The sequence below is a fragment of the Salmo salar genome, chromosome ssa18 (genome assembly GCF_905237065.1).
Source record: "Salmo salar chromosome ssa18, Ssal_v3.1, whole genome shotgun sequence".
Classification (NCBI taxonomy): domain Eukaryota; kingdom Metazoa; phylum Chordata; class Actinopteri; order Salmoniformes; family Salmonidae; genus Salmo; species Salmo salar.
Genome location: NC_059459.1, coordinates 442020 through 453575, shown reverse-complemented (window position 1 = coordinate 453575; position 11556 = coordinate 442020). Strand labels below are relative to the sequence as shown.

The 11556-nt window shown below is 44.8% G+C and overlaps 1 protein-coding gene across 1 annotated transcript in view; it reads left to right on the top strand.

The window, feature by feature from the left end:
• The first annotated feature begins 637 nt into the window (after positions 1-637).
• The window catches only part of LOC123728636 (voltage-gated potassium channel subunit beta-2-like), a 62794-nt gene continuing 51875 nt past the window's right edge, over positions 638-11556 (top strand). Inside the window, exon 1 of the mRNA XM_045700551.1 lies at positions 638-962. Within this exon, the coding sequence (XP_045556507.1) occupies positions 676-962 (287 nt within the window). The 5' untranslated portion in view covers positions 638-675. The remainder of the gene's footprint in view (positions 963-11556) is intronic.

Here is an 11556-nt window from a genome sequence, read left to right as displayed (position 1 = left end):
AAGGAGGGAGGGAGAGAGAGAGAGAGATAGGAGAGAGAGAAGGAGGGAGAGAGAGAGAGAGAGGAGACAGAGAAGGACAGAGGTGTTAGAGGAATAGATATTATAGAGGGATGGAGATAGAGGGATAATAAACGAATAGAGAGAGAGATCCGGACGGATGGAGAGACGGAGAGAGTGAATGAGAGACAAAGAAAGAAACAAAGAGAGTGTGTGAAAGAGAGACGGATAGAAAGACGGAAAGAGAGGCACAAAAAGAGAGTGAGGTGCGGAGGACAGATGGACGGCAGGAGAGAAAGAGGATAGAGTGGTGTTTCTGGACCCTCAACTCTCCGGCCAGACGCCATTTTGGGAGGAGGAAGGAAAGTACATTTGAACCTGCTGCTGTTTGAACCTGTAGGAACAACCCCCCAAAACCTGCCCTGACTGTGTTGGAGGGCAGAACTGTGACCTGTTGGTCAATCCTTAACCCATGGAGGGTAAGATACCGGGATGTTAAGAAACATTTACCACTCAACCAGAGAGTCTGCTGCTTCTTGGATCTAGGATCACCTGGAACAGGACAGGCTGAAGGCCTTAGGACTCTGCTGAGTGGAGGGGTCAAGGGTCAAGGGTCAGAGGTCAGAGGTAGGGGTTGCCAGGGGGTTTGGTGCCGGGGGTAACGGTCCGTGATTCACCATGTCCGCAGGGCGACCGTCGGGTGCAGGCTGCGGCTCATCAGCCGGTAAAGGGGGTAAGTTCAGTGTGGAGGCACTGTATGGGTTCAGTAAGAAACCCAAAACATCCGCCACCGCTAAGAGTGGGTCGTGTAAGAGAGGGGGAGGGAAGGAGGAGTCGGCTCTAGCAGGACAGATACTACAGGCTGCCAGGACACTGATGGAGCGACGGAGGCTGGAACTCTATCTCAGAGAGTGTGACCTCACGGTGACGGAGTGTACAGCAGAACAGACCGCTATGCCATACAGGTGGGTAGACAGTAGACACACACACACACACACACAGATGGTTCTGTAACCTGAATGAATGTATGCTTTAATGTGAAAAGTAAGGGTATGCAACCAGGTGTTGGATGTACAGCAGCATTACCTTGGTCCAGGGAGATAGCAGCATTACCTTGGTCCAGGGAGATAGCAGCATTACCTTGGTCCAGGGATATAGCAGCATTACCTTGGTCCAGGGAGATAGCAGCATTACCTTGGTCCAGGGATATAGCAGCATTACCTTGGTCCAGGGAGATAGCAGCATTACCTTGGTCCAGGGAGATAGCAGCATTACCTTGGTCCAGGGATATAGCAGCATTACCTTGGTCCAGGGATATAGCAGCATTACCTTGGTCCAGGGAGATAGCAGCATTACCTTGGTCCAGGGATATAGCAGCATTACCTTGGTCCAGGGATATAGCAGCATTACCTTGGTCCAGGGATATAGCAGCCTTACCTTGGTCCAGGGAGATAGCAGCATTACCTTGGTCCAGGGATATAGCAGCATTACCTTGGTCCAGGGATATAGCAGCCTTACCTTGGTCCAGGGAGATAGCAGCATTACCTTGGTCCAGGGAGATAGCAGCATTACCTTGGTCCAGGGATATAGCAGCATTACCTTGGTCCAGGGAGATAGCAGCATTACCTTGGTCCAGGGCGACAGCAGCCTTACCTTGGTCCAGGGAGATAACAGCCTTGCCTTGGTCCAGGGAGATAGCAGCATTACCTTGGTCCAGGGAGATAGCAACCTTACCTTGGACCAGGGAGATAGCAGCATTACCTTGGTCCAGGGCGACAGCAGCCTTACCTTGGTCCAGGGAGATAACAGCCTTGCCTTGGTCCAGGGAGATAGCAGCATTACCTTGGTCCAGGGAGATAGCAACCTTACCTTGGACCAGGGAGATAGCAGCATTACCTTGGTCCAGGGCGACAGCAGCCTTACCTTGGTCCAGAGAGATAGCAGCATTACCTTGGTCCAGGGAGATAACAGCCTTACCTTGGTCCAGGGAGATAGCAGCCTGTCCTTGGTCCAGGGAGATAGCAGCCTGTCCTTGGTCCAGGGAGATAGCAGCCTTACCTTGGTCCAGGGAGATAGCAGCATTACCTTGGTCCAGGGAGATAGCAGCCTTACCTTGGTCCAGGGAGATAGCAGAATTACCTTGGTCCAGGGAGATAGCAGCATTACCTTGGTCCAGGGAGATAGCAGCCTTACCTTGGTCCAGAGAGATAGCAATCTTACCTTGGTCCAGGGAGATAGCAACCTTACCTTGGTCCAGGGAGATAGCAATCTTACCTTGGTCCAGGGAGATAGCAACCTTACCTTGGTCCAGGGAGATAGCAATCTTACCTTGGTCCAGGGAGATAGCAGCCTTACCTTGGTCCAGGGAGATAGCAGCCTTACCTTGGTCTAGGGAGATAACACCTTACCTTGGTCCAGAGAGATAGCAACATCACCTTGGTCCAGGGAGATAGCAGCCTTACCTTGGTCTAGGGAGATAACACCTTACCTTGGTCCAGGGAGATAGCAACATCACCTTGGTCCAGGGAGATAGCAACATCACCTTGGTCCAGGGAGATAGCAACATCACCTTGGTCCAGGGAGATAGCAACATCACCTTGGTCCAGAGAGATAGCAGCATCACCTTGGTCCAGGGCCACCGTTGTCTTGATTCCTTTGGGTCGGCCAGTCCAAGCTGGATATTATTTGTTCAGACTAAAATAAATAGCTAAGTATCCCAAAAAGGAAAGTACAAACAGGCATGCCTAAACTAAAGGTTCAAACCCTAAAACTAAAGCCATCATGGCCCCCAAACAAAACCAGTAAAAACAGAATACTACAGTACTTACTAATTCTATAGTAAAATGTAATATACTTTAGAATATCATACTACACATTTTAGTATCCCTCGGTCATGTGTTGATCTTACTGTAGAATGTTGTAGTATACCACAGTAAACACTACAGTATTAGTGTTATTATTATATAAACAGGGTCCCAGTGCAGAGTGGATGTGCAGGGGTACGAGGTAGTAACTTGGCTATATAAACAGGGTACCAGTCGATGTGCAGGGGTACGAGGTAGTAACTTGGCTATATAAACAGGGTACCAGTCGATGTGCAGGGGTACGAGGTAGTAACTTGGCTATATAAACAGGGTACCAGTCGATGTGCAGGGGTACGAGGTAGTAACTTGGCTATATAAACAGGGTACCAGTACCAGTCGATGTGCAGGGGTACGAGGTAGTAACTTGGCTATATAAACAGGGTACCAGTGGATGTGCAGGGGTACGAGGTAGTAACTTGGCTATATAAACAGGGTACCAGTCGATGTGCAGGGGTACGTGGTAGTAACTTGGCTATATAAACAGGGTACCAGTGGATGTGCAGGGGTATGAGGTAGTAACTTGGCTATATAAACAGGGTACCAGTCGATGTGCAGGGGTATGAGGTAGTAACTTGGCTATATAAACAGGGTACCAGTACCAGTGGATGTGCAGGGGTATGAGGTAGTAACTTGGCTATATAAACAGGGTACCAGTCGATGTGCAGGGGTACGAGGTAGTAACTTGGCTATATAAACAGGGTACCAGTCGATGTGCAGGGGTATGAGGTAGTAACTTGGCTATATAAACAGGGTACCAGTACCAGTGGATGTGCAGGGGTACGAGGTAGTAACTTGGCTATATAAACAGGGTACCAGTCGATGTGCAGGGGTACGTGGTAGTAACTTGGCTATATAAACAGGGTACCAGTCGATGTGCAGGGGTATGAGGTAGTAACTTGGCTATATAAACAGGGTACCAGTACCAGTGGATGTGCAGGGGTACGAGGTAGTAACTTGGCTATATAAACAGGGTACCAGTACCAGTGGATGTGCAGGGGTACGAGGTAGTAACTTGGCTATATAAACAGGGTACCAGTCGATGTGCAGGGGTACGAGGTAGTAACTTGGCTATATAAACAGGGTACCAGTACCAGTGGATGTGCAGGGGTACGAGGTAGTAACTTGGCTATATAAACAGGGTACCAGTCGATGTGCAGGGGTACGAGGTAGTAACTTGGCTATATAAACAGGGTACCAGTCGATGTGCAGGGATACGAGGTAGTAACTTGGCTATATAAAGAGGGTACCAGTACCAGTCGATGTGCAGGGGTACGAGGTAGTAACTTGGCTATATAAACAGGGTACCAGTCGATGTGCAGGGGTACGAGGTAGTAACTTGGCTATATAAACAGGGTACCAGTCGATGTGCAGGGATACGAGGTAGTAACTTGGCTATATAAAGAGGGTACCAGTACCAGTCGATGTGCAGGGGTACGAGGTAGTAACTTGGCTATATAAACAGGGTACCAGTCGATGTGCAGGGGTACGTGGTAGTAACTTGGCTATATAAACAGGGTACCAGTCGATGTGCAGGGGTACGAGGTAGTAACTTGGCTATATAAACAGGGTACCAGTCGATGTGCAGGGGTACGAGGTTGTAACTTGGCTATATAAACAGGGTACCAGTACCAGTGGATGTGCAGGGGTACGAGGTAGTAACTTGGCTATATAAACAGGGTACCAGTACCAGTGGATGTGCAGGGGTATGAGGTAGTAACTTGGCTATATAAACAGGGTACCAGTCGATGTGCAGGGGTACGAGGTAGTAACTTGGCTATATAAACAGGGTACCAGTGGATGTGCAGGGGTACGAGGTAGTAACTTGGCTATATAAACAGGGTACCAGTACCAATGGATGTGCAGGGGTACGAGGTAGTAACTTGGCTATATAAACAGGGTACCAGTCGATGTGCAGGGGTATGAGGTAGTAACTTGGCTATATAAACAGGGTACCAGTCGATGTGCAGGGGTATGAGGTAGTAACCTGGCTATATAAACAGGGTACCAGTCGATGTGCAGGGGTACGAGGTAGTAACTTGGCTATATAAACAGGGTACCAGTACCAGTCGATGTGCAGGGGTATGAGGTAGTAACTTGGCTATATAAACAGGGTACCAGTCGATGTGCAGGGGTACGAGGTAGTAACTTGGCTATATAAACAGGGTACCAGTGGATGTGCAGGGGTACGAGGTAGTAAGTTGGCTATATAAACGGTACCAGTCGATGTGCAGGGATACGAGGTAGTAACTTGGCTATATAAACAGGGTACCAGTACCAGTGGATGTGCAGGGGTACGAGGTAGTAACTTGGCTATATAAACAGGGTACCAGTACCAGTCGATGTGCAGGGGTACGAGGTAGTAACTTGGCTATATAAACAGGGTACCAGTCGATGTGCAGGGGTATGAGGTAGTAACTTGGCTATATAAACAGGGTACCAGTACCAGTCGATGTGCAGGGGTACGAGGTAGTAACTTGGCTATATAAACAGGGTACCAGTCGATGTGCAGGGGTATGAGGTAGTAACCTGGCTATATAAACAGGGTACCAGTCGATGTGCAGGGGTATGAGGTAGTAACTTGGCTATATAAACAGGGTACCAGTACCAGTCGATGTGCAGGGGTATGAGGTAATGGAAGTAGATATGTACATACAACTAGAAATACAGATATAATAAACAGTAGCAGCAGGATATGTAAAAAAAAGAACTCTAAAAAGGTTAGTGTAAAAAGGGTAAATGCAGATAGTCCTGGTAGATATTATGTTAACTATTTAACCTGTTAGGGCTAGGGGGCAGTATTGACACGGCTGGATAAAAAACATACCCGATTTAATCTGGTTACCACTCCTACCCAGTAACTAGAATATGCATATACTTATTACATATGGATAGAAAACACCCTAAATTTTCTAAAACTGTTTGAATGGTGTCTGTGAGTATAACAGAACTCAAATGGCAGGTCAAAACCTGAGAGATTCCTTTACAGGAAGTGGCCTGTCTGACCATTTCTTGAACTTCTTTTCCATCTCTATCATTTACTAAGGATCTCTGCTCTAACGTGACACTTCCCACGTCGTCCATAGGCGCTCAGAGCCCGGGAAAAAACAGAATGTCGTCATTCCAGCCCCAGGCTGAAACACATTATCGCCTTTCTCAAGTGGCCGATCAAGGGACACTGGGCTTAGGCGCGTGACCCGACCGCCCCCGCCTTTGGGATTTTTTCCTCTGTTTGCCGAAAAGGAGATTCCCTGTCAGAATATTATCACTTTTCTACGAGAAAAATGTCGTAAAAATTGATTTTAAACAGCGGTTGACATGCTTCGAAGTACGGTAATGGAATATTTAGAATTTTATTGTCACGAATTGCGCCATGCGCGCGACACTTCTTTACTATTTCGGATAGTGTCTGGAACTTACGAACAAAACGCCGCACAGTGTGGTTAGATTAACCTCTCTAGGCTAGGCGGGACGAATTCGTCCCACCTACGTAACAGCCACTGCTATCCTGTGGCGCGATTTTCAAAACCTTAAAAATCCTATTACTTCAATTTCTCAAACATATGACTATTTTACAGCCATTTAAAGATAAGACTCTCGTTAATCTAACCACACTGTCCGATTTCAAAAAGGCTTTACAACGAAAGCAAAACATTAGATTATGTCAGCAGAGTACCAAGCCAGAAATAATCAGACACACATTTTTCAAGCCAGCATATAATGTCACCAAAACCCAGAAGACAGCTAAATGCTGCACTCACCTTTGATGATCTTCATCAGATGACAACCCTAGGACATTATGTTATACAATACATGCATGTTTTGTTCAATCAAGTTCATATTTATATCAAAAAACAGCTTTTTACATTAGCATGTGACGTTCAGAACTAGCATACCCCCCGCAAACTTCCGGGGAATTCGCTAACATTTTACTAAATTACTCACGATAAACGTTCACAAAAAGCATAACAATTATTTTAAGAATTATAGATACAGACCTCCTCTATGCACTCGATATGTCCGATTTTAAAATAGCTTTTTGGTGAAAGCACATTTTGCAATATTCTAAGTACATAGCCCAGGCATCACGGGCTCGCTATTTAGACACCCGGCAAGTTTAGCACTCACCATAATCATATTTACTATTATAAAAATGTCATTACCTTTTGTTGTCTTCGTCAGAATACACACCCAGGACAGCTACTTCAATAACAAATGTTGGTTTGGTCCAAAATAATCCATCGTTATATCCGAATAGCGACGGTTTGTTCGTGCGTTCCAGACACTATCCGAAATAGTAAAGAAGTGTCGCGCGCATGGCGCAATTCGTGACAATAAAATTCTAAGTATTCCATTACCGTACTTCGAAGCATGTCAACCGCTGTTTAAAATCAATTTTTACGACATTTTTCTCGTAGAAAAGCGATAATATTCCGACAGGGAATCTCCTTTTCGGCAAACAGAGGAAAAAATCCCAAAGGCGGGGGCGGTCGGGGTCACGCGCATAAGCTAGTGTCTCTTGATCGGCCACTTGAGAAAGGCGATAATGTGTTTCAGCCTGGGGCTGGAATGACGACATTCTGTTTTTTCCCGGGCTCTGAGCGCCTATGGACGACGTGGGAAGTGTCACGTTAGAGCAGAGATCCTTAGTAAATGATAGAGATGGAAAAGAAGTTCAACAAATGGTCAGACAGGCCACTTCCTGTAAAGGAATCTCTCAGGTTTTGACCTGCCATTTGAGTTCTGTTATACTCACAGACACCATTCAAACAGTTTTAGAAAATTAGGGTGTTTTCTATCCATATGTAATAAGTATATGCATATTCTAGTTACTGAGTAGGAGTGGTAACCAGATTAAATCGGGTATGTTTTTTATCCAGCCGTGTCAATGCTGCCCCCTAGCCCTAACAGGTTAACGAGAGTCTTGTCTTTAAATAGCTTTAAAATAGTCATATGTTTGAGAAATTGAAGTAATAGGATTTTTAACGTTTTGAAAATCGCGCCACAGGCAGCCAGTGGCTGTTACGTAGGTGGGACGCAAGCGTCCCACCTAGCCCATAGAGGTTAACAAACTATTTACAGTCTTATGCCTTGGGGATAGAAGCTGTTTTCCGGGTCCTGCTGGTTCCAGACTTGGTGCCATGCAGGGGGAGAGAGAACAGTCTATGTCTTGGGTGGCTGGAGGCTGACAATTTTTAGGGTCTTCCTCTGACACCACCTGGTATAGAGGTCCTGGATAGCAGGGAACTCGTCCCCAGTGTCATGACGTTGCCCTCTCTGTGGGTACAGAGAACACAGTTAAACCCCCTCCCTCTGCACCAGGCCTTTTCTATGCACCATCCCCCGACCTCTATACTTCTGACACTGCTGTGGTGAGAGGGGTCGTAAAATTCTAAAGGAGAATGTCCTGCCGCATGGCCCAGTTTTGAGACAGAGAGGGGTTTCATAGAGAGACAACGGAATTCTTCCAACTCACAGAATTGGGGAACCGAACGACATTTATGTTCTGGAGAAGGTATAAAAGATCGGTGAAGAATCCAGCTACGAACTGGTCCGCTTGGTACAATTTTGTGATACTCATTGGAGACAATAGTGCCATATTACCATACTAAGGTTTATATAATAGCCTCAGCTATGGGACTTGCATCTAAATGGTTGTATACAATGATTTAACCTGTTAGGGCTAGGGGGCAGCATTTGCACGTCTGGATAAAAAAATGTACCCGATTTAATCTGGTTACTAATCCTACCCAGTAACTAGAATATGCATATACTTATTATATATGGATAGAAAACACTCTAACGTTTCTAAAACCGTTTGAATGGTGTCTGTGAGTATAACAGAACTCATTTGGCAGGCAAAACCCTGAGACATTTTCTGACAGGAAGTGGATACCTGATGTGTTGTATTACCTTTAAACCTATCCCATTGAAAAGCACAGGGGCTGAGGAATATTTTGGCACTTCCTATTGCTTCCACTAGATGTCACCAGCCTTTACAAAGTGTTTTGAGTCTTCTGGAGGGAGATCTGACCGAACAAGAGCCATGGAACGATGATGTCCCATTAGACACCTGGCGCGCGAGTTCATGTTGGGTACCCTCGTTCCAATACGTTATAAAAGAGTATGCATTCGTCCACCTTGAATATTATTCATGTTCTGGTTAAAAAGGCCCTAATGATTTATGCTATACAACGTTTGACATGTTTGAACGAACGTAAATATATTTTTTTCCCCTCGTTCATGACGAGAAGTCCGGCTGGCTTAGATCATGTGCTAACAAGACGGAGATTTTTGGACATAAATGATGAGCTTTTTTGAACAAAACTACATTCGTTATGGACCTGTGATACCTGGAAGTGACATCTGATGAAGAGAATCAAAGGTAATGGATTATTTACATAGTATTTTCGATTTTAGATCTCCCCAACATGACGTCTAGTCTGTATCGCAACGCGTATTTTTCTGGGCGCAGTGCTCAGATTATTGCAAAGTGTGATTTCCCAGTAAGGTTATTTTTAAATCTGGCAAGTTGATTGCGTTCAAGAGATGTAAATCTATAATTCTTTAAATGACAATATAATATTTTACCAATGTTTTCTAATTTTAATTATTTAATTTGTGACGCTGACTTGACTGCCGGTTATTGGAGGGAAACGATTTCCTCAACATCAATGCCATAGTAAAACGCTGTTTTTGGATATAAATATGAACTTGATAGAACTAAAAATGCATGCATTGTCTAACATAATGTCCTAGGAGTGTCATCTGATGGAGATTGTAAAAGGTTAGTGCATCATTTTAGCTGGTTTTATGGTTTTGGTGACCCTGTCTTTGACTTGACAAAACATTACACACAACTCTTGTAAATGTACTGTCCTAACATACACTAAATTTATGCTTTCGCCGTAAAACCTTTTTGAAATCGTAAAACGTGGTTAGATTAAGGAGATGTTTATCTTTCAAAGGGTGTAAAATAGTTGTATGTTTGAAAAATTTGAATTTTGACATTTATTTGGATTCAAATTTGCCGCTCTTGAAATGCACCTGCTGTTGATGGAGTGCACCACGGGTGGCACGCTAGCGTCCCACCTAGCCCATAGAGGTTAATAAGATTAAAGCTATTTGGAATATGTTGAGAGGCTATGTACTGATGTTAATGTGATAGAATTGTATTTCTGTTCAAAGCTTAACTCAGTCATCGGCACGCCCCCAGGGACACAGACAGGACCAGGCGTCATGGGACAGCCTGTTCTATGTTCAAGTATAAAAACCCCACCTAGAAGTTCTTTCTTTAGACCAGCTTACCTCAGAAGAGAGAGCAGACCAGCTTACCTCAGAAGAGAGAGCAGACCAGCTTACCTCAGAAGAGAGAGCAGACCAGCTTACCTCAGAAGAGAGAGCAGACCAGCTTACCTCAGAAGAAGAGAGAGCAGACCAGCTTACCTCAGAAGAGAGAGCAGACCAGCTTACCTCAGAAGAGAGAGCAGACCAGCTTACCTCAGAAGAAGAGAGAGCAGACCAGCTTACCTCAGAAGAGAGAGCAGACCAGCTTACCTCAGAAGAGAGAGCAGACCAGCTTACCTCAGAAGAGAGAGCAGACCAGCTTACCTCAGAAGAGAGAGCAGACCAGCTTACCTCAGAAGAGAGAGCAGACCAGCTTACCTCAGAAGAGAGAGCCAAGGTTTGACCATGCATCCCTCTACTGAACTTTAACCATACCACGTGGTTAAACTATTAGACTATCGAGACAGAATAATAACAAGTCTTTGATATTAATTAATAGTCTGCAGCTAGAAATTTGATATCATCGAACGCGAAGACCGACGACACATCCACTCTATAACGACATTAATGAATGTCGCTTTGAAAGGTCCATTCTAACCGAGAGAGAGAGAGAGAACAGGACAAAACTCTCCAACAGGACAAAAACTCTCCAACAAGGATCCCGACGACACACTGAGCGTAAATATATATTGATTGCAATTGTTCCCGAATGAGTGAGCGTTCATGAGCAAAGGATTAGCATCTCAATTGTTAATATTTATCAACTCTGTAGGGTCATCTCAGCTGACCCCCCTTGTTGGTTTAACAAGCCGCCATGCCGGTTTAGCCCACTAGGGAACATTACTCTACCAATTCTTTGTGACGATAACTACTGTTTGTATGTTTTCTGTGAATTACTTTGTTTAGTAAATAAATTATTTTAAGACAATTGATGTATGGATGACTTTAGTAAAGACTGGGTTCGTGCAGATACAACAATTTACGACGTTTGGAATGAGACTGGACGCGAGGTAAAATACACCATTTAAACCAGAAGATAATCGGCCTATACTATAATATAATATATAATGTTATAATATAGGAAAGTTATATTAGGAAAATTATAACTTTGTAATCTGAATATTTTCCTTGGTGCCCCGATCTCCTAGTTAATTACAGTTAAACGATTAATCAGTTTAATCGCGTGATAATAATTACAGGGAGTTATTTTGATAAACATGTCTTCAGTTTAACGGTGCCCAAAGACACGACACCAGTAATGTTGTTACATCAGCTCCTGCTACTCCCTCTGCTGTTCATCTGGTGTCTTCTTGACCTGCAGTTTCTCCCCCTGTACTCTCTCTCTCTCTCCCTCTCCCTCTGCTGTTCATCTGGTGTCTTCTTGACCTGCAATTTCTCCCCCTGTACTCTC